General features: G+C 30.9%; 2 protein-coding genes across 2 annotated transcripts in view; both read left to right on the top strand.

The window, feature by feature from the left end:
* The first annotated feature begins 8,474 nt into the window (after positions 1-8,474).
* LOC117180800 (NK-tumor recognition protein) lies at positions 8,475-13,492 on the top strand. The gene is made up of 2 exons (XM_033373307.1): positions 8,475-8,846; positions 11,918-13,492. The coding sequence occupies exons 1-2, from the start codon at positions 8,583-8,585 to the stop codon at positions 12,950-12,952; spliced, it is 1,299 nt and encodes a 432-aa protein (XP_033229198.1). The 5' UTR covers positions 8,475-8,582; the 3' UTR covers positions 12,953-13,492.
* An 8,255-nt stretch (positions 13,493-21,747) lies between these two features.
* Positions 21,748-23,198, top strand: part of LOC117180802 — a 9,909-nt gene continuing 8,458 nt past the window's right edge. The window contains exon 1 of the mRNA XM_033373312.1: positions 21,748-22,173. Within this exon, the coding sequence (XP_033229203.1) occupies positions 22,092-22,173 (82 nt within the window). The 5' untranslated portion in view covers positions 21,748-22,091. The remainder of the gene's footprint in view (positions 22,174-23,198) is intronic.

The raw sequence follows: 23,198 nt of genomic DNA on the forward strand, positions 1-23,198 counted from the left end.
GTAACCCGGCCGGCAGCCGACTGAGTACACCCGGCCGGGATCCGACCAGCGTAGCGTGACGAAGCCAACCAGAATCCGACCGGGCAGCCTGACCAGATTCCGGATACAAGCAGGGCAACCCGGCCAGAATTCGGCCCGAACCTGCTCATAATTTCTACACGGGTCTGAGAACTTTGAAAGACATTACAATAATTTGACGAAATTTTTAAGATTTTCGGGTATTTTATAAACTTCAAAGACATTTTCACCAGCCTTTTAATTAGAAGTAGTTCACGTGATTTGAAAACATTCGAAGGCATTTTTTAAAATTAATTTCATTACATTTATGTAATTTTAAAGATTTTGCGTTACTTTATGGTAAACAATGTTCTAAAATTTCTGAGGATATGAAGTGATTTTACAGGAAGTACGAAGTTTTAAAATATTTCAAAATATGTAACATTATCTGATAAGATTTTTAAAGGCTGTCTATGATTTTGAGGGATTTAACAAATATCAATGTACTGCAATACATTTTCCATGCAGTCGTAAAATATAATTTCAATATTTTATAATATTTTTAAATATTCCATTTCATTTTCAAGATATGTAAACAATTTCAAGGGATTTTCAAGGATTTTAATATTTTTATGGAATTTTAACATTTTAATGGATTTCACAGAATTTTTTGTGACGATCTGAAGAGATTTTCAAATATTTTGTATAATTCATTTGGAATTCACCCTGAAATCTTATTAATTTATCGTAAATCCTATTCAGTTCTTTTCATTTCTTTAGAGTTCTTCTAAATTCACTTGACTTTACCCGATTGAATTATTTTTCCATATTTGTAAATTAGAAAGTTTGTGAATATTTAAGCTTGCGAAAGCGAGGAACGCAACAAAAAGAAATTTGTCAAATATTATTTTTTGAAAGTGTTAAAATTTCTAAAGCAATATTTCAGTATATTTCGAAACTATCTCCATAACATGCTTCGATTAGCCGATAATTCATATAGAGCATTTTCAAAATTTCAAACTTTATTTCCACTTCTTACGACTATTTTATATGAAAGCGTTATTCACAATTATAAATTATGTATTATGCTTGGATTGTTATGCTTTTCGAGACATGTCGTTTAGGCGTAATTTTTCCGAAAGTATTGTGAAAAATATGACATGTGGTATGTCTGGATTAGGAAAATAACGATCTATGTGTATGTGTTATCAAAAGTGAAATAATGTTTATTATATCAAAAATAGGCTTGTTCAAAGTTACCCTAATTTGGAAGAATTATTACATTAAATTTTTCATGCTAAAAGTAACTCCTAAAAGTATATATCATTCCAATCAGAATTTTAAGAAACGCCTAAATCGGTTGAGCGTCAGAGTAGTATTTTTAGCATATTTTTTGGAAATTTTAAAATTTCGTTAATTTCATTGGTGCCAAAGAGAAAATTAAGAAATGAATCCAGGAAGGTTTTTTTGAGAATGGTGCCAGATGTGAATTCCAGTTAGAGTAGGTATAGTGACCTTACGGGCCATGCAACTTTACGGGGTGAGGTAAAGGGTATGCATTGCATTGAGAACAAAGCCGTGGGCGTGCCTAACGCTCGCTCTAGCATTTGGCCGCTAGAATCAGTAGTTACTTGCCTTAAATTTAACCCAAAAATGCTTTTCGTTTACGCATGATTTTTAGCATTTATTTAAAAGCAATAATTCTTTCATACTTGCTAATCTTTTCAGAAAGAATTTATCTAAGTTTCTGCGAAATACAATTTTCGACATAATCATTACAAGCCGAGAAATTGGCCTTCAAGTGTAAGGTAACTTTGACTAATCATATTTTAAATATAATAAACATTATTTCACTTTCGATAACACTTATCCATAGCTTATTATTTTCCGAACCCAGATATACCACATAAGTCATATTTTTCACAATACTTTCGGAGATATTACACCTGGACGTCATGTCTCCAAAAGCCCATATATACACAGCCCTCTTAAGTGTGCAAACTATCTTGAATAAAGCACTAACTTATCTTAAATAAGAAATCAACATTTTTCTACTGGAATAAAGTAAATTATCCTCGTAAACTTCCATATTCAGTTCTGAAAGTAAGTTGAAGGCAATCTGAAATAACCTGTAAGGCTTACGTCGCCTAAAATAAAGGAATATACCTTTCCTGAATTTCAGGTTCGTACTACCTTGCATGACGTTAGAGAACGCTTGCACTACTATGTAGCTCGTGGCCATTTATTCTAGTCGTATCCTACTCAAATACTCCATGTCGTCTTGGTCAGTGTCGGCTATGGTGCTACGTTTCAATATTTCGTGTAGTTTTCGTTTCACGGATTTAAAGAAGAGCTGCAGAAAAATCGGTTCCAGTTGTCAGCCAATATTTGAACTATTAAACCCACTTTAAAATAATTAAATTATTACAAAACTTTTTACTTCGCAACGTGAGCGCCCTTTCAATACATTACGGAACGCAATTGTCTGAAGATTTTGGACCGCACCTGCCCCCAATATACAGTTTTTTCCATTTTTCCTACTTTTCCTGTATTTTCTTACAAGTTTGAACCCAACTTGTATATTTTCTAAAACGAATAACTATTATATAAGAACAGCTGATGAGTGTCGGTAGGGGGTGAGAAATTCCTGTTTTTTATTTAGAATATTACCCTTAATTTCAGTTAGGATAGTACTTTTTTTTGCTGTGTTGAAGAAATGACCGATTCATATACTCGCTAACCGATTCAATTTTAACTTTCTGAATATGTAAATGGCAGATACGCGATTACCAGAGTGGTCTTTTCAATGGGATCTTTTTTCTTGGGAAGGAATCATCAATTACTTCGTACGTTTCCGTCGTGAGATCGATGAGATTAATAAAGTGCATATATATTATTTAAAAAAATAAGCAGCTTTAAAGAAGAAAACCATAAGGTACATTAGAATTATATTACCAATATGATTTTCGCGTCCGTTCATAGATCAACTTTTCTATATTCGTTTTTGTAATCATATAACCTAAAAAAGGCGAAAGGCAGTTAGTAACGATAGTATGAATGAGATTTTCTCACTGGAATTATATTATTCCTACGTACCTTTTTCTTTTTCTTTAAAGCTGCTTCTTTTACTAAATATCATATGTATGTTCTTTGTTATTTTTATGGATCTCACGACATGAAGAACGAGTAGTGGGACATTGTCACGTTGGGGTCTGGCTTCGCGAGAAGTATAATGGCACATGGGTGCATGAGCATCTTCTTTGATTTTCAACTACATTTGATTGAAGTTTATTTCAATTCTGTGAATAAAAGAGATTCCAGCCACAAAATTGGTTGAAAATTGGTTCAATTTTCAAAATATTTCTAACAGTGGCATTGTGGGTATTCCTGAAAGCCTCATGAACAATATTCTTTTGCTCGTATCATAAAATTCAGATTTTAATATACTGGAAAAAATGCAATGAGCAAAAAAAGGGAAAAACAGACCCTCTGTATTAAAAATGATATCTTTGTTTCAGTTTTAAATATTTTTTCATAAAATTTTCAGGGTCTACTAATTGAATACAGGTGAACCTACGAGTAGTGCCACTACGAATAATTCCACTTTTCCTAAGTCTCGCTCGAGCGCGACCCCACTCCACGTCACTTCTCGAGGATGTGAAATCCTCGAGGCTCCAGCCCGCTTTATGATTTCTCGGAATCGTACTCTCCTACGACCCCAAAAACAGCACTACTTATAGGTTCACCTGTAGTACTGTTTAAAGTGAAATTAGTCTCAATAACTGAATTAAAGAAAATGTATTTATTTGAAAGAATTAAGTAGAAAAATTCAGGGTAAGAGAAACACAACTACTGGTTCATGCGCCTTCATTTTATTCATTACGAAAATAATCAAAAAATTTTGATCGTCCAGCGTCGTAAACAATACGCCACCATGCTCTTTGCGATGAAAATGGTTAAAAATGCGTCATAAATTTTTTTAATCACACATTGATACTTACCGCTGAAAACGACGAAATATGCACAAAAACTTTATGAAAAAAAATTACTCGGGTTTAAACTGTAATTAACGTAACTGAAACAATGGGGTTCACCCATGCCTTCTACGCTTGAAACTCCTCGGAAACTGTTGAGCGACTGCCCTATCGTCAGCATACCAACGCATACTTCGGGATTCGGACTAACGATAGATTGCATCAAAAAGTTGATTTGAAGAAATCATTATAGAAATATTTACGGTTAAAGAAACCATGGGGTCCAAATGACCCCGTGTGGCATTTAAGGTTTAAAATCGCGGTAAACTGGGATGGATAAAATTCAAACTTCGCGCGCTGCGACCCATACTTTTCGGCATATCTTTCCTCTACGCCCATACCACTTGAATTCTATGTGACATTGCCACTTTGTCCATAATTTCATTACATGATTCACGAATGTTTTTTTATTCAACTTAAATTTTCTCAAATATGATACCTAAACGCATATAAAGCCTAAGAAGCCCTCTATTCAAAAAATATGTCAATATAGGCTGTTCAGTCCTGAACAATATTTATATTTTTAAAAATGTAATACTAACGGGAAAACTTTTACTCTTTATATTATATTTCAAAGAAGGACGTTTCCATAAGGCGTTTATTACAAGCGAAAATTTCAACTATTACAGAATTGACACCGAACATAGGCTATGAAATAATAGTATTGGGGGCCCTGGGTGTTACGGGGTCCCTGAAGAGCTACCTAGCCAGCCCGGAAGTAATTACGCCACTGCTTCTACCCGTCAAATAGAAGCTACAAAATCTGACAAAAAATGTTAATTTGGTAAACATGATACATATTTTTTATACCTATTGTTAAAAGTAAGATTTATTTACACGTGTAGTATACTTATCATTTAAAACATATTAAAATCCATCAGGTTTCAATTCAATTGTGTGCAAAAAGTGCTCGAGTTCTTTCTACAGGAGTTTTGAATATCTGTGGCTTCAGGGTCTCTGAAAATGTTTGTAATGACGCGTCTTTCAAAAGAAAAAAAACACCGAAAACCATTTTTGACTTTTTCTTAAAACAAAAAACAAAAATCGCGTTTTGAAAAATGTAATTACAAATAATTTTTATTTGTTTAAGATGAAATTCGAATTTATGAGCATTTGAAGTCAAGAATTTAATTTTGAAAATTGAGGAGCTCCGTGGTGTTGACTCCTGGCTGCTTGTGCACAATATTTCAAATTTCATTTGTTTTTAATTGCAAAAAATAGTGGTTTTTCAAATTGGAAAATATATACTTATTCTACTTTCATTGCGTGTTCTAGAGTTTCTGGACTATAGACGATCTGTCGGTCGTATTTGATTATTCCCGAACGCCGCAGTACCTCAAGGCGAGCTATGACCGCATGCCAAGTTAAACAAAAACAGTTTTTTAAATATACTTGCATTAGGCGTAATATTTTCCAGAAAACTTACTTATTCCTTTTACAACAACTTCATGCTGGAATATTTCGTTTGCTCACAATTCCACGCGCTGGAAAATATGAATGTGCTGATTTTTCAACATCATGGAAAAAAATTATTAATTTTTTTGTACTAAATATTTCAACTTTATATTTACAGAGTTCATCGCAGGACATTACGATGCGTAATCTCGAAAAACTTGTTCACGAAATTCCCGAAATCGACTAATTGAGCGCAAGTTGACGTCAAAAATGTATGTTTTAATATATTTTGGTTTGGAAAAAATGTTTTTTTTTCATTTTTTTCGAAAAGTACAAAAATTAGAACTTTTTATAAGGAATAAAAAGATGCATAAATTAATTATCAATTTGAATAGACGTTTCAATCATTGAAATTCAGAACATTGTTTACAAGTAGTCAGGACCAACCCAGCAAAGCGCTAAAATTCGATAACCGGTTATATTGTAGAATATAGCTGATTAAAAAAAATGTATAGTGAAATAAATATTGATTTTTAATTTTTATCTGCAGTCAGAATTGCGAAATCTTCTCCAAAAACTCTTTTTTCTTCAATTCTCCATTTTCATTAAGAATTCAAGAAACTTGCCAACAGAATATGAAATTCGTCCCTAGACTTTTACCCGGTGAGCTAAGTAACGCAAAAAGAAATTCAGCCAAAACAACAAGCGCAGCTTCTACCTGGAGATTATCCATTTTGCCAAACAGTAATTGACAATCGCGTTTGGCACGATACTTAGGCAGCAAAGCAGAATTCCATCTTTCCTTTTAAGGTTTTGAGCTGTATAGGTAGAAAAAAAGAAAAGCTCCAGCTGTGGCCTCGTTGAGCCGTAGAGATGTATGTATTTTGGCGAAAATGTTACAGCATAAGACTGTAAGCCATAGGGCTTAAAGGCCTTAAAGAACTCAGTGCAAAATACAGCAAAATAAAAGGGAGAAGGTTCGTCTCGCAGGAGAAAGCATTGTAGAGAGACGAAAAGGACAAGAGCAAAGAAGGGAGACTCCTTGAGTGTGAGGAGAGTGAGAGAGAAATAAGCACACAAACCCAGGAGAGAGAGAGGGCGATGGATGATCTTCTGAGGGGACGGGAAAATACTAGTACTAATTACATAGTAGCATAGGGGGGAATGGCTGTTTTTACGTTCAATGTTGAATCCAAGAAAACCAAGACGTAGATCTCCTCCATAAGGACAATGAAGACGCGTAATCAAAATGTATCTCGGAAATAGTGCCAAACCATACCAAACAACAGAATGAACAGAATTGTGTGGGAGAAGAGACCCGAGTGAAAGAGGGAGAGAGAAAATATCCAGCGGCGAAAGTCGCTTTCGTGGGCCCCTGTAAAAATTCTTCTTAGATGCCATAACAAGCACTACAAATTAAAACCAAATTTCCCAGAATTAAATAAAACATTTCAAACTCAGATAGCATATTCATTGGAGGGCCTGTAGATTTTCTTGCTTTCTTTAGATTATTATTTTTTTCGAGCTTCCAGAATATCAATATATATAAATATTTTATAAGAAACAAAGCGATTTGAAATGTCGTTTATTTCAAGACGTTATGATAAACAAAATGTCAGAACTTACCGTGCTTTTTAAAAAAAATTTTACATGTTTTTTGTTTCTGACATCGCTTCAAAATGTGATGAAATTTGGAAATTTGAAGAGAATAGAAATTAAATTAATTCAAACAGTATACAAACATGGAAAAATCCTGATTATAGAAATTATAAAACATTTGATTCATTACTCGTTTAATATAATTCACAACAATTACAATCTAATTTTAATTTTATAATGTTATAAAAAAATGAGGCGTAATAATTCATAAATCATAATGGTAATTTTTCTAGATGTTTTGACACGTTAAACTTGAACTATAAGAACCTGAACAATTTGAGAAACGATTTAGAAACCACTGATTAAAACCATTTTGCAAAGCAGTCATAAATATTTTGACTGCCTGTTTAATCTGTCATCAAATCTATCAAATTGTATTACCAAATATATAAGGGTGTATTTAGTGAAATGTGCACAGCCGAATAAACGTAAAAACTGTTCGACAATTTTGGGGCTAGTAGTATTTAAAAATATTGTTTAAAAAACATTGTTTTTATGGATATTTGTCTACAGAATGACAGAACTAAAATAAAAATATAATATTTTATTGTGATTATTAAATTTGGACAGATCATACCATTTTCACGAAGCTCCTTTCCTGAAAAAAGCTATTACGCGATTTATTGATTGTCCCTTTCGAAAAGATACATTATTTGTACTTTTAGGTCTTTGTCTACATTTTGTTGTTTAATTCTTGGAGTTTATATTTTTACGTTTCAAGAATTTTTGAATTTTTTCCCTTGTTCACAAAAATGAGATCTCTGACAAAAATAGTTCTTCTATGATTTAAAAAATAAAAACAATAATACTAATGATGTCATTTCAAATAAAAACCATTATTTTTTATGAAAAAGATGCTAAAACTTGCAAAAGAAATTATTTTAACAATGTTTTTTGCATTTGAATTTGTTTACTATTCTCTTTTAAAATTGGCCAACAACGGTTGAATTTGATTAATTATGGCCTATTTTTCCGGGAACACATTCTCTACAACTCTACTATTTTTAATCTTACAAGTAAATTTTTCTATGGCTGCGTTAAAATAATTTTTTTAAAAGAACATTTTTTTAAACAAATAACCCATTTTGTAAGTTATAACTTTTTAAATGAAAAATGTTTTTTCTTACATAATAAATTACTGATAATATCATTGTAATTCTCAAAATCATAAAAAACTTTTTATCCAGATGCGTGATTTTCGTAATCTTCTTCGCTCAACTCGAAAACTACTTAAAAAGATAGAAAATTGGCATTTTTTAAGTAAGCAAGAATTGACCCAAAAAAGAAAAAACGACTTAGGGACTAGTTACGCTACTGAAAATATCCCCCACTCTTAAAAGCTCCCCCACCATCGGGAAACATGCTGTGCTTCGCTATCGCACGGGCCACGGGGACAAAAAATCAAATATGGCGATTCAGTCGCTGTTTACAGTGAATGCATATTGCTCGCAGTCTCGTGCGGAAGTAATTAACGTGTGAAGTTGTTTTTTTACGGTGATGAGTGCTCGTGCCATCACGAATAGACGTGTTTTGCATAATATTACGAATATGGAGGACCATGAAGGCGAATTAAGTGGTGAAAAAGCGTCGGGCGGTGTTGATGGGATCGGCGACGAGAAGGGCGGACAGGCGGACCCGACGCTTACCGCGGCATCGACGATCGTTTCCTCTGTCTCCGTTTCCTCGGCTGAAAAGACTGTGTCGCTCTCTGCCGGTAAAAACATCGACTCCAGATGCACGATCGACGAGAGCAGCAGACACGTAAGAATCTTTTTTAGATTTTGCAAATATTTTTACATCCTTTTGGAAAGAGAGTTTGACAAAGGGTTACCGCCCTCTAGAATTTGAAAATAAGTTGGTTCTACGCCCCCCTCCCTCTTTCTTTTGGTTGAAAATCATTTTCTCTCAAGATTCTATTTTTTCCTGTTTAGTGTTGATTTTCCCATTTTTCAGATTATCCCGCATTCTCTTTCTATTGTTTCATATGTATTTATTGTGTTTTTATTGAATGGTTCATTATGTTTTTATATTATTCAAAAATATTAATTTTTTGTTACTAGGCGGTTTTCATAATGGATCATTTCAAATTGTGTGAGAGATAAAAAGTTGAATCAGTGATCGCAGCTACGTGTACCGAAAGTTTGGTACGAATAGTTGAATTTTATCGGTACGAATTTCAGGGGAAAAGTGCTGTTGCAACGAAATTTTAGTACGAAGAGCCGGATTTTTTCGTTACGTGTAGGCACTTGGTTAATCAATAATAAAATGGCCAGTTTTTTTAGTCCTCTTTTCTTATCTTCAAGTGTGATAAATAATGATCCGAACTACTGTTTTATAAGTGTCAAGTTTTTCTTGGATGTAAGAATGAACTTTTTCGCTATGAGTAATTAAATTTTTTAAATTTTTAGTTTTTACGTATAGGTAAAGTACTCTACATATTAAATCCATACAATATTGTATTTTCTTTAAAGTATGCGGGATTTAAATTTTTTTATTTTTCAGGTAATTCAACTATCTATTGAAAAACTTTACATTTTACACGTTGTTCAGTTTGCTTTCTGTCTATTTTTTTGTATATACAATAACCATTCTTTGTTAACTTGTTTCTTTTTCTCAAATTGTGAAAACAGACAATATTATACCTCTTCTTACATTTTGCTTGATGATAAAATGTCTATATATTTTTTGTTCCTTAATATATTGTAAATCATTAACAGGTTTCCATATTGAAATTTTTATGTATTTATGCCTTATTTTGGTGTTCATTGTCATTCCCTCGAATTCTAAGGAGTAGAATCTACCTACTCTCTCCCCTTTTGGTTTGAAGTCTTTCTCGTTTTTGTTTGAGTTTTGTGGATTGTTCTTTTTAGAATAAATTATTTATTTTTATAAACAAAAGAATTTTCATGACAATTAAATATTTAACTTTTCCATTGACGTTTTGTAATTTTTTAAATCTTTCTTATACAGAAATAATATTTTTAACTTGTTTTATTTGGTCTATCTTCATCGTTTTTCACTGGCACTAAATAATTTGACGAATTTAAACATTATTTCTTCTTAATAGCTATATTAACCGAAGATCTAAATTTAAAAATGTATTTGTCAACATTAAACCAAAAACAATTTTAGACCATGCCATCCTCAACGTGCAAAATTTGCCAAACTTTGTGACCCGAATAAAGAGAAATAAGTGATTTTTTGAGGAAGTGAATCGACTTAAAACAAGTTTTGTTATTTAATTTAAACAGTCTTGTTGTCTATTTAAATTCAAAATTCTATTCATTTAAAAAAAACCATACATTTTTAAAACCAATCTTTTAGCAAAAATGATCTAGTTTCTAGAATCTAGTTTTCATATTTTGATCTCAGAATTTATTAGAAATGAAGAATAGGATTCTACATGAGAAATTGAATCTAGAAAAAGTCAATACAATTAAAAAGCCGGTTTATACACCTGAAGGAATCAATAGTTGCTCCTTATAAGTACGAAGACAGCTCCATAAAGTTTGTCCTGTATATTCCTGGGAGAAACCACAGAACCATATGCTATATGTTTTGTGTGATTGAATAGACTATAGAATACAAATAGAGGTTCCCTTATTACGACTGACAATAATCTATTTCCTATCAGTAAAATATGAAGACTGATGTTTCACTGTAGTGACCTGTCTTCATACAGTCTAATAATAAATTGTTACATCCAACACCGTATTTGCAGAATATACCTTTCTGTAATAACTTCTGGACTTTGAGAAAGGAGCAGTTACCTTTATTCCACTATTCATCGATTTTTTTACCATTATTTATTGATCTCCAATTTTATCATGCCTCATACTCTGGTCTCTATTTCTCTTTTTTTCTTTGACCTTCGAAGTATCATATTCTATATGTTTGGGTAGAATTTGTATTGAATTTAGTGTTTTTTTTCCTTTTTACATAAAAAGCAACTGTGTAAAATTTTGTTTTGACCGAAAAAGATTTTCCTATCAATTTTGCAAACATTGCCCGGAAAGCTCAATAGAAATATGTTCTACTTGATTTACTTCAAAATTATTAGTTTCATTAAAAAATACTTTAAATATGCTGGAATCTTTTTTACAAATAAGGACATACAATTACAAGAAATTATAACTTTTGTCTATAGTTTGGACGAATTTTGTACGTTTGGTACTTTTCGCACTTTTTGTATTTCGTTGTACATTCTTGTATTTTATTGGGGTTTTAATACATTATAAGTTTTGACACAAGAATAATTGATCATCTTTTTATCTGAAAAGTTTTTTTTTTCGACCTGTGATGATAAAATATTTAAATCACTGTAAGGAGATAATTTTACGTTAGATTGTGCAAGTGCGATTGACATTACAAAATAAAGCGTTTGCATTAAACTATAGATATTTCGAGATACAATAATCTCTAAAAAATAAAAATAAACGCATAAAAGTTTTAACAATAAAAAATTAGCAAATTGCCCTTTGAAGTGTCGAAAGTTGTGATTTATATTTTTCCAAATTCTTTTGATTTTTTCGAGAAGGGTTGGTTCCATAGAAAAAAAATACAACCTACGACGTTTATCTAAACACTTTTTTGATACATTCTATAATTTATATGTTGTTTTTTTCTAAAGTTTTCCGATCAATGATGGCAAAATTAAATAGAATTTTTTTATCGAAACCAAATTTACACCGATCCTTTTTAGATAAAAAAAATAGGATCGTGGGGTCTTTCTTTTTCTGAAATTTTTATATTACGCTACCGTCATAATCTACCGTCAATATTTTTAAATCACAAAATAACTCGAGATAACTAATTTGTTTTCTGTATTCCAGAACCAGAAGCCTTTCATAAGAAGGTGTGGAAAATTCGAGAGCGGAAGTGGCAGTGGAGACCAGGATGGAATGCACACCGAGGATGGTGTCGATATTGCAGCAAAAAAGCGGAAGACTCGCCGAGGTAAACCCAAACATCGAAAGCTCAAACCTTACTCAAAGCAGCATCTCTCTTATCAGCAGAGGGTTCGCAATCGAGCCGGAAGGCCCACAAAAACCGGAAGACAACCTCCCGCCCCATACAACACAACCCAGTTTTTAATCGAAGACCACAACGATCTCCCCGACCTGGAGCAAAAATTGGCAAGTGCCAGTGCCTCATCAGAAATCCCTCGTTACAATCAAAAACCCGGGGCATGTCGCACCCGAGATTCTAGTTTCAGTGTCGATTCCGACGAAGACTTTTTCTACTCCTCGCCAGAAGATGAGGAGGAATTCCTTACGAAAGAGTTCAAAACTGCCTACGAGGATCTCCACGCCGAGAGACTCGGATCCATGACCAAAGCACAACTCATCCAGGAGTACATACAGCTCGAGGCAAAAGTTGATCTTCTAACGAAGCGATTGAAGGGGAAAAGTTTGTATCCAACTGAGGAAAAAGACTCTGAATCAAGGAACGGTACATCGGCAGATATTGAAACGGCGAAGAAACTGAAGAGCTTCCAACAGAAGATTGATGATCTTATGCAGCAAAATGAACAACTGAGGAGGGAAAATGAATCATTGAGAGCGCAAAGGCATAAAAGCGTGAGTGTGGATAGTGAGAGCGAGAGCGATAGTTCCAGTAATGAAAATCATAGTAGAGGGAATGGATCGCAAAGGAGTCCTGGATCTTCTCCAGTTCCGGTTTCCTACCAAGGGAGGCTGGATAAAAGTCACAGGCAGAATAGCTCTATATCGAGCGTTGATAGCGAGAGTGATAGCAGCAGTAGTAATGAGAGTGGACCAACTGATGGCAACGGAAGTCCAAAATCTCCGGTGGAAGTCGTCAACGGACATGCAGCTGCTTGCGAGATCGAGGGTCTACCGACCTAAATCTCATCGATTCGATTTTGTGTTCCAAGCGAGGGAGTAACTACTACTGAATTCAGGTGTACATTTTTTATGGACTCAGTTTTGAATTAAATTTTTTAGGCTATTTAACGTTCAGAGAACTCGGGAAAAACAGAATTGTCAAGGAAAGCTCGGACATGGAAAAAGTTACGAATTTTTTTTAGCCAGCCCGCCAGCGAGTATTTTTTTCTACTTTTTAAAGATAAATTTAAAAAAAGTTCACATACATTCTTTCTTACTTTTCCCCTTTCTTTTTCTACTTTTTAAGTCTTAAACGTTAAACATTGCACCATGTGAAATTGGATGATTGATAATTTTAAACACTTAAAATTGAACAGTTCTAAATTGCAATAATCAGACTAACAAAATAAAATAACTTCATAATTTTCGGAAAAGCTGGCAGACTTTCTATTACAATTTTCAAGCCACTGAATTGTAAAAGTTCACATTTACTGTTCTTTGTACACCTTGAATTGAAATTCGTTGAATTCCCTTTTGAATTTACTTGGATTCATAAATAGATTGTACAAAAAAATTACAAGTGGTCACCCCCTCGGTTCCAAGACTATTCCACGCGGTAGAATTAAGAGGCATTGTGCTTTTAAAAAAGAAATTCTGCCGTGCAGACAATTGGAGAAGATTGGAAATTGGAAACTGGTTAAAAAAAGATCCCTTATTTGGATCTTGTCTTAAGGACATAATTCTTAAACTGTAATTTACTTGCTTTTAGAAAAGTACTCGTACGAGCGAGGGAAACGTCGCAGAAAGGTTGTCTTTCACTATGTAAGAAAAGAGAATAATATAAAATAAAAGTTAAACTTTTGCAGAAAAAAGAAAACTAAGGAAATGGCACAATGTTTTGAAATTGGTAACAAGTTTCGGAGAGTGGATTGGAAATTTACATTTGTAAATTAATTTCTGCATTTAATGTAGAAAAGACGGATAATGTTTCTGCGAAGTTGCCATGTAATTTTTAATTCAAGAGTCTCTTCTGCTAGAGGTATCGAGAGGAGAAAAGTATTTAGCGATTTGATTGTTTCAAAATCGTGTAGCCAGTTTCGCATTTCTTCGTGTGATTGAGAGGAAATAAGAGAATCGAGCAAAAAATGTGCGACGACTGAGGAAAAATATATTTATTTCGAGTTAATTTTAGTTTACGTTTTTTTATATGGGTATTAGACGTACCTATAATCGATATTATAATGAACATTACCGCGGAAATATTGAAATTGTTTTTATAGAAAACGTGAAATGAATCATTAAAAATAATTGACAACATCATAAGTTTGCATTCAACGAGCCCTGTCGACGTAACATTGAAATGTTGCCAATCAGTTTATTTATTTAGATTTATTATAAATTATATATTACTGTTTTATTAAGATATTTCGATTTTATTACCTGCCATTTAAAACAATGTGAAAATGAGCGGTGCATGATAAATAAAACATAATATTAAAAAAAACAAGTCTAGATTTTCACGTATAATTTAAAGTTCATGGAACAAAATTTAAAGCAAATTATTCATTCCTAGAAATATATTCAAACATAATGTCATAATGACAAAAATTTTGAAGAAAGAAATCTAAACCAAAACATTTTTAATTTGGGGATTTTAATTTGTTCGTCATCTACAAATTTTGTGATAGTACTCCTAAATTTATAATATTTTTTATTAGACTAGTATCTATAGATCAAAATTTTCGAGTCCCCAAATTTGGAATGTGGTTTTTAGATTTCTTTTTTGTTTTTTAAAACCTCTTGCAGTTTCCTTTAAACATGAAGAAATACATCCAAACAAATTAAGTTTAGTTTGAAATGCTTCTTTTTAACCTATAGATTTTTCATTTTTTTTTTTTTAAGGCGAATATTTAAAGTACACTTAACATTTTGTATACCTTTTGATCCAAGATGGATTACTTTCGCCATGTGACAGTACTTTTTTCAAATTTAAAAGAAAAAATAGTAACTTTCTGTCTGTGTTCTTAATGCAAATTTTTAGATTCTTTTCGAAAATATAAAATTGTACAGAAATAGTCTCTGTAGAAATTTATATAACAAGAAATTAAATATTTTTAAGTAAGTTGAAATCAATGGTTTTAAAGAAAAATTAGGTAAACAAATTACTCTTAAAATATACTTATTCCATTCAAGATCTGAAAAGAAAGCCTTAGAAAAAGTTTGATAAACGGAGTAAACCTAATTCGCGTATTAACGCCCTTCTTTTGAGTTTGTTTAATGATGATTTGTCGGTTCAATTTTAAATGCATAAACTTTGGAACTTTGAATTGGATAATTTCCAAAATGTTCAAGACTTTAAAACTTTATCATTATTTAGAAATCTTTGATAATTCTAAGTAGTTGAAGTTTCAGAGTATAAAAATTAAACCATTAAAAGGAGAAAATTAAATTTATAATTAACCAAAATGCGAATTTATGATATTATGTCATAAAAATACTCTTATCTCATTTTCTATTATTTTCTAGAAGTAAGGATCTACCAAAAGAACGCACGTCTGTACGAAGCGCCATTTTTTAAAACGGATTTTTTTTCGAAGGTTTGAGTATTCATTTGTTATGGGATGTTTAATTTAATGTATTAGAAGCAATGTTTTTTCATTGGAATTTTGTAGAAAGAAAGCACACGTTGAACTGAAGTCGCACATTTTAGGCCCATTTGTAGATAAGAGGAAAACTAATTTGTTAGTTTTTTGCTTAAATCAATATTGAATGGCTTTGAAAAAAATTCTCCTGCATTCTGCCAACTGCGAGATACCAATAGCAAAAAAGAGGCGCTGCACAGACCATCAACTAACGCATGCCCAAGTACCTACATGGGTCCAGTGAAATTTCTAATTTAACAAGCGCATTGAAACAAAGTATTATACCGCGAAGATTGTGATGATAATTGTAATATTGTTAAGAAAATGTACAATTGTATAGATTTAGAAAATAAGCCTAGGTGTTAGTTTATGGTCTGATTCTAGAATAAGTGAGCGTCCTACCCCTTGTACTGAGATTTATTCCGATTCCTTTTTTCCTTTGACTTTTTTGTATGTTGCCAAATTGTTAACACACTAGGACTTTATGATCCAATCTTTACATATGTAAAAAATGGAGAGAATGTTGAAAATGAGTTTATTTGTTCCAGAAATTTGGTTTTCTTGGTGCGAAATCTCGAATATTTCGTTTTTGCTCCGACTTTTGCGTCTATGAATCAGTTTCGTTTCGTAGATTTTTGTAAATTTGTGAACAATAGACTTTTTTTATCGCGATGGAAAATTATTTATTTAAAAATTGGTTTCGTTCTTAATTGCGCCGAGACTTTCGCATTCAAAATTTTCTTATGTAGAGCCCTTTATTTTTAAGTATACACATCTGTTTTTCTTTAATTTTTTTTGCCATTTTAACATGTAAGTATCATAGATTATACATTTTTAAAAGAGGTATATCGAGAATATAATTCATATTTGAAAATTATTCATAAGTGTTCTTTCATTGTGTTTTTCATTTCATATTTTGAAATTCCTTCTTCAGGGTGTCTACTAACTAACTGTTTTCAGTTGATCTATTTGAAGTGCCTCGCCCGCAATTTGAGAGAGTAGTTATTTGGATATTTTTCATAAGGTTCCATCCCATATTCCAGCTGTACTACTTTTTATCGGGACGACTAGACACAGCCTTATTTATTGATAAAGATTACGAATTTTCTGCAACATCAATTTTGTAAATCAGTCTCCAAATAAGTCAATTTATTTCATGATAAAATTTATTTATTAAAGTTTCTAAACGTTTGTGAAAAAAGAGAAATTTTGTTATTGTAAATGTTATTTTAATAGTGGGAAGTAATTCTCTTCTTAACATTTTGGTAATACAGTATAATTTAAAAACCATACACACTTGTAACGAGGTTAGAAAAATGAAATTACAGACAACAAGATTTCTGGGATAATTGAAGAGGCGTTAGATTTTATTTTAAAGAATTATTTTTTAATTTGGAAGATTTTAAGGCAGTTATCTTATACCAATTAATCTTAAAAAGATTTTAAGACAACTGTTTTTTATTTTAACCATTTTTCGGAAAACTGCATTATTTCCCAAAATATTTCGAACCTTTAAAAAGATTCGAAAATTATTTTAATCTTGTGAAGATTTCAAATAATTTCAAACAAAGTGTAGGTATTTAAATATTTCGCGAGAAAAAAGCTTTTTAAGAATTTTGAAAAGATTATAAAATATTTTGAAGTAACATTTTTCAATTTTGCAAAATATGCACCATTTTAGAGGAAATTCGAGTAAAGTTTGATAAATATTTAAACTTTGAAAAAGATTAAAAAATAATTTATAACTGGGAAAGGGTTGAAAAATTTAAAAAAGTGTACATTTTTGAAAATTTCCAACAAAGTCTAAAAGCTTCTTAAGAATCTTGAAAGGTTTCATTATAAAAAAAAATTCTTATGAATTCTGGGAAAACCTTAATTGATTATTTATTTTGAAAAATTAACTTTAAGAGAAAATTTATCAAAAATTTAAAAGATTTTCAAAATCGTTAAAAAACACTCCGGAAGATTTTAGGATAATTTTTTTAACCATGCAAAAAGATTTTTAACTTGCAGGCAAAAGTACGAATCATTTAAAAAGATATTTATAAAGTTTTGAAGTTTTAAAGGTTCAAAAGTAATTTTAAATTTAAAAAGTTTTCAGAAAATTTCAAATTAATTCGTAAAATTTGAACAAAAAAATATTGTAAAGTAACAATTTTGAATTTTGCAACTTAGCATTTTGAAGATTTCGAACAAAAAGATTAGAAGCCTCTTAAGGATTTTGAAATATTTCAAAAGAATAAAGCAATGGTATGATTTCTGGGAAACCCCCAAATAGTTGTTTATTTTCAAAAACTAATTTTGAGAAAATATTTAAAAACATTTTAAATGATTTTCAAATTTGTCAAAACAGAATCTGGAAGATTTTTAATTTCAGAAAAAATTAGAATCATTTTAAAACTTACAAGGTTTATTCATGACTCTTTTACACCTTCCGGCAATCGGTCGTTGACCGACCAACATAACTAGAAAAAGTTGGAATAATTTAAAAACTTGCTTAGATGGTTTATTTATGGCTCTTTTACACCTTTCTTCAATCGGTCGTCAACCGCCCAACATCTAAATATCCTCTCACACCTCCGGAAAATTCAGTGAAATCTAGTAATATTTTAGTCATCTTTCACTAAAATATTACTAGATTTCACTGTATTTTTCGAAGGTGTCAATGGACATTCGGATATGTTGATCGGTCGACGACCAATTGTCGGAAGGTGTAAAAGAGCCTTCAGAAGCTTTGAAAAGTTTAAAAAATCATTAAAAATTTTAAGAGGCTTACCAAATTTTGAAGGGATTCCTAAAGTTTCGAAAATTAATATAAAATATTTTAAAGCAACGTTTCTCAATTTTGCAAGATTTTATAACATTTAGATAAAATTCGAGTAAGTTTAAGAGATATTCAGTAGCTTTTAAAGCTTAACAAATTATTGGAAGTTTGTAAAGATTTAAAAACAGTTGTCTAAAAATTTAGATTTCGGAACATTTCGAGAACAAAATTTAGAAATATTTTTAAATTGATTTGATAGTAGCTATTAATTAGTAATTATATTATTGGGGATTATTACTGAAAAACATTATAAAAATTTTATATTTTAATATAAGTGAATTTTACATTAACTATATTGTAAACACATGTAATTATAATTAAACTGTCATAATGAAAGATTAAAAATAGTTTTTTTATAATTATTCTTCAATAAGTAATCATTAATTAATCGCTAATAATAGACATTAAAAAATATATTTAAAAATTATTTACCAATTATAATTCCAAAAATAATCAGCCAACGATATCTTTATAAAAAATAATAACTGCCATGTTAACCAGATTCTGCGGAGATAACTAAGGCATCGAAATTGTATTATATTTCCAAACACGTGTAACATCTTTTTGAAATACTTAACTGAAAAACGTATACTAAAATGGCTGAAACAATTGTTATTTAATTGCATTCCTTGTTATTCAACACCATAAATTACAAAAATCTTATTCAATACATAAAATTAAATTCAGGAAAACCTTATGTTAAATACGTTTTATTCGTGCTTCTAGTAAGAAAAGATTTTATATACATACAAGACAAACGGAAATTTGGCGGGCGAAAATTAGTAGACACCCTGTCTACTAATTGGACGATTATTTGAAGGGTTGCATTATCAGAACTAGAAAAGCAACATTTTTCCCGAATAGGTGTTTTTTGTATAAAAAGATTCTTAAAAATTTAAATACAATACTTCTTTTTTTTTAATCGTTAAACAAAATTATTTTTCACTTTTTCGTATCAACTTCCATTTTTGTTTTCTGTACAAAAAGACATGTTTAGAAGGTTCTTTCTCACTTAACTGTTTGCCTTGTGATTAGAAAAAATATATCTTAAAATTATTATCGTTTATTTATAGAGAAACATATACCTTTCTTATTTTTATAGATATTTCAGCGATTTTTCGGTATGAAATCTTTTTTTAAATTAGTTTTTATCCTCCCCATATCTGAAAAGCAAGTTTTTATTATTTTAACTATTATTTTATATTTACTTAACTTTTTCTGACTAAACTCATTTTCTCCCAATTTAGTAACTCAATGTCCACTATTTAAAGAAAAATGTATAGCTTATAATGACCTCTACAAGCCAGGTAAATTTCGAAATATTTCGAGGACTTTTACAGGACATTGTCAGCTATCTATATAAAAATAAAAAGTGGAGTTTTTCAAAAATTAAGTTAAAAATTTGTTTTTGAAAACTCCAATAAGTTTTTGAAATTATGTTTAAAAACTATTTCTTTAAAACTGCGTCATATTACGAATAATTGAAAAAACTCCTTAATAACATTAATATCACCAAAATTATGAATGCTAAAAAAGAGCAACATTTTCAATTTTGAAAATCTTCTAAGTATTTGAATTTTTCAAAAATTATGTTAGGGTTTTTCTTTCAACGCCTAAGAGAATGGATGCTTAGATTTTCATAAAAATTACTAGCAATAGCTCAAGTTCTTTAGATGATTTAACATGGAATTTCTATACAATGATATAAAAGTGCAGTTATATTAATAATGGGTGGCCGCTGGTCCGGGTAACCCGGAATGTTTCGAGACCGGCAAAAGATAGTGAATTTATTTTTTGACTTTCTTTAACTATGATATCATTCAGCATATAATGCGTGATTTGAAAATCTTTCACGTAACAAAATTTTTTATTTTAGATTTTTATTTTCGATTTTTATTTTCAAGCGTACATTTTTGTCAGTCTTGAAAAATTTAAATAATTGTAAATTAAAAGCATTTGTAATTGAAAATTCTGGATACAAACGTTTTTATTTGATCAATAGCAAATATAAATAAATTAATCATTTAAAAAATTGAACTGAACTTGAAGTATCAAAAAGTGAGCAATAATTGATTTTTTATGACGATTCTAAAACTGAATGGTTTAAAATAGAAATCGTAAAAATTTCAAGGAGCTTTTAAACTTGCAACGTTACGATTTTAATTGTTCTATCTAAAAAATGATTCATTTTTTAGTGAAATTTTTTAATTTTAGTGTATAAATAACAATTGAAAACTGATTATTTGTAGAAAAATTCGAGTCATTTTTAGAATTTTGCATATTTTGAACAAAAAATCAATAATCTTTTCCAGAATTGTGAAAGGCTTCAAAAGAATAACAAAATTTCTTAAGATTGGTTGAAAAATTGAAAATTATTTTTTAATTTCAAAAACTATTTGAAATTCGAATCATTTTAAAATATATTTAGAATTTATGAAAAACTTTTAATAATAATTTTACGTTTGAAAAAAATTTGAAACAACATGTAGATTTTTCAAGACTTTTAAATAAAATTTCTAAACTTTTTAAAGATATATAAACTATTTAAATAAAAATAATTCAGATTCTAATGTAAAAATGGTTCAGTTCAAAAAATGTAATCATTCAAGTTCTAATGTTTTTAGCTTCAAATTGATTAAAATACTATAATTTGAACAAATTATACGTTGTTATTGATTTTTCAATTTAGAGCATTGAAAATCATAACATGTATTTATATTTTTGGCACTGAACCTGAATCTTTTAACACTGCAATTTATAAAAGATCAAAATTTTTCAGTTTAGATGCATTTAATCTCAAATTTTTAAGTTGGAAAGAGTTAGTATTTTCCATTTTATAAGTGTACGTTATTGACCATTTGAATGTAACATTTTTGAATTTAAAAAAATTTTAACTTCAGTTTTAAAAGTTTAAAACTTAAGAGTTCCACCTTGAGTGCTTTAAATTACAATTAATTTTTCATTAATTCAAATGGAAAATTGGTTAGCTTTAGAGTTAGAATTTTTTAATTTAATTTACCGTGGAAAATTTTGTTGAACCGGGAAATGACCGGGAATTTTTTCTTCGATTAAAATGACCACCCTGTAAGAACAAGATTGGCATTTTTATTTTCTAACCTATTTTTGACAATTTGCAAAATGTAATACTTTTTTACAAAGCCTTCTAAAAGTGGTGTCCGACCTTATAAAATTCGTTTCCGACTACCGGTACATTTAAACTGTGTAATTTTTGAAATATCGAATTAAATAAACATTTGTTCAATTTGCAAAGAGAATCTTACATTTATTTTCTTATTCGTGGAAATTTATTTTTAATTGGCTGACTAGTTGTCTATTTTAACTAGTCATCCGGAATTCCGGTCGACGAAAGACTTCGTTTTTATTTATAAGGAGAATGGAGCCATGTCTCCTTTTCTTAGTACGGTCATGGGTGTACGCTGCATAATCATTTATTTACGCGATGGGCTAGAATGGCACATACCTCGATTATTATCAATTTTAAACTGGGGTCAAAAGTCTTAAATAAATCAGAAATCATTCAATTAAGTGTCTTTATAAGCGAAAGGAAACTGGAATCTTTTATTGTGAGTATGAAAGCAGAGGAAAAAGCTATAAAATAAAGCGAAAATTGTTTGGAAAACAAGAGCAACAAAGGAAATTTGAAGATCGATTTGAAAAATATTTGTTTATCATCATGTGGGTACGAATATATATTTTGTGTTTTCTCGTAATGTTGATAGCAGTCGAATCTTCTCCTTCAACTGAAATTCAAGAAGGTGAATATGTGAAATTAATTTTATCATTTTTTAAAACTATTTTTACTACAATGAGACTTTATATCAGTAATTAAACTGGATAGTTTTTGAAGAGACTGAATCTTATCGATTTTTAATCTGATAAATATTAATAAAATCTTAATTTGAAAGAGTTTTGATTATTGATATATTTTGTACCTAGGAAGGCAGGCAATTTTTTTATTTGAGCGTCAGTTTTTACTAGTTTATCCATCTGTCATTTGAGGTTAGATTATCGTGACCATAATCTCATACGGGCTACATCAAATGGGCATGTACATAGCACAATCATGAGCCCATAATACTCCTAGGAATATTGAGAATGGTCGAAATGCGATACGTTATCTGGTGGCAAAAATTAAAACTATAAAGATTATGTACGATCTTAAGGCCATGTGATGAATGGGTCACGTGACCACATTCCTACCTTACCCTCACTTTTTTATTTTCCAACTTATTTTCACACGAAGCGCCAAATCCATTTGAAAATTTGGGATAATGAATAAGAAGCACTAAGAAAGGTGGGACTGGTCCTAAATTTTAATTATTACACCATTAAGCCATTTCCCTTTCGGGGTAGGCATGACTCACTCGGCAGGGGAAAGGAGTAGTGTGTGGAAGGGATAGAGATTTTTCAGATTGATCCAGAATTCTCGTGCTATTTAAGTAAATAACACGTTCGTTCCGCAACACTGCTCCGACTCAGGTTACTGATCAATCTCTCTAGCAATCACCCCAAGCGAAGAACCTCACGAAGTCGTTATGTAAGGTTCCCCACTTGGGTCCATTAATAGCCAAGGTCTTTGTTTCAGGCGTCATTCACTCTACTGACACTCTTTTTATTAACCATTTGCCGCCATACTTTCCTGTTCTGGCATACTTCACTAGCTTCTTTTATGTCCATTCATTTTTTCATGCAGGCTCTCGTGTTTCTGTGATTTCTTATGTCTCTTCTAAGTAGGGTCTCATTCACACATTCTAACCATTCTTTCCGCGGTCTACCTCTG

This window comes from Belonocnema kinseyi, chromosome 9, assembly GCF_010883055.1.
Source record: "Belonocnema kinseyi isolate 2016_QV_RU_SX_M_011 chromosome 9, B_treatae_v1, whole genome shotgun sequence".
NCBI lineage: Eukaryota > Metazoa > Arthropoda > Insecta > Hymenoptera > Cynipidae > Belonocnema > Belonocnema kinseyi.

What these genes read in the sequence shown, in the direction of transcription:
- LOC117180800 (XM_033373307.1), top strand. Translation starts at nt 8,583, where the DNA reads ATGAGTGCTCGTGCCATCACGAATAGACGTGTTTTGCATAATATTACG. An exon ending in TCGACGAGAGCAGCAGACAC is followed by an intron (nt 8,847 to 11,917) that starts GTAAGAATCTTT and finishes TCTGTATTCCAG; the next exon opens with AACCAGAAGCCTTTCATAAG.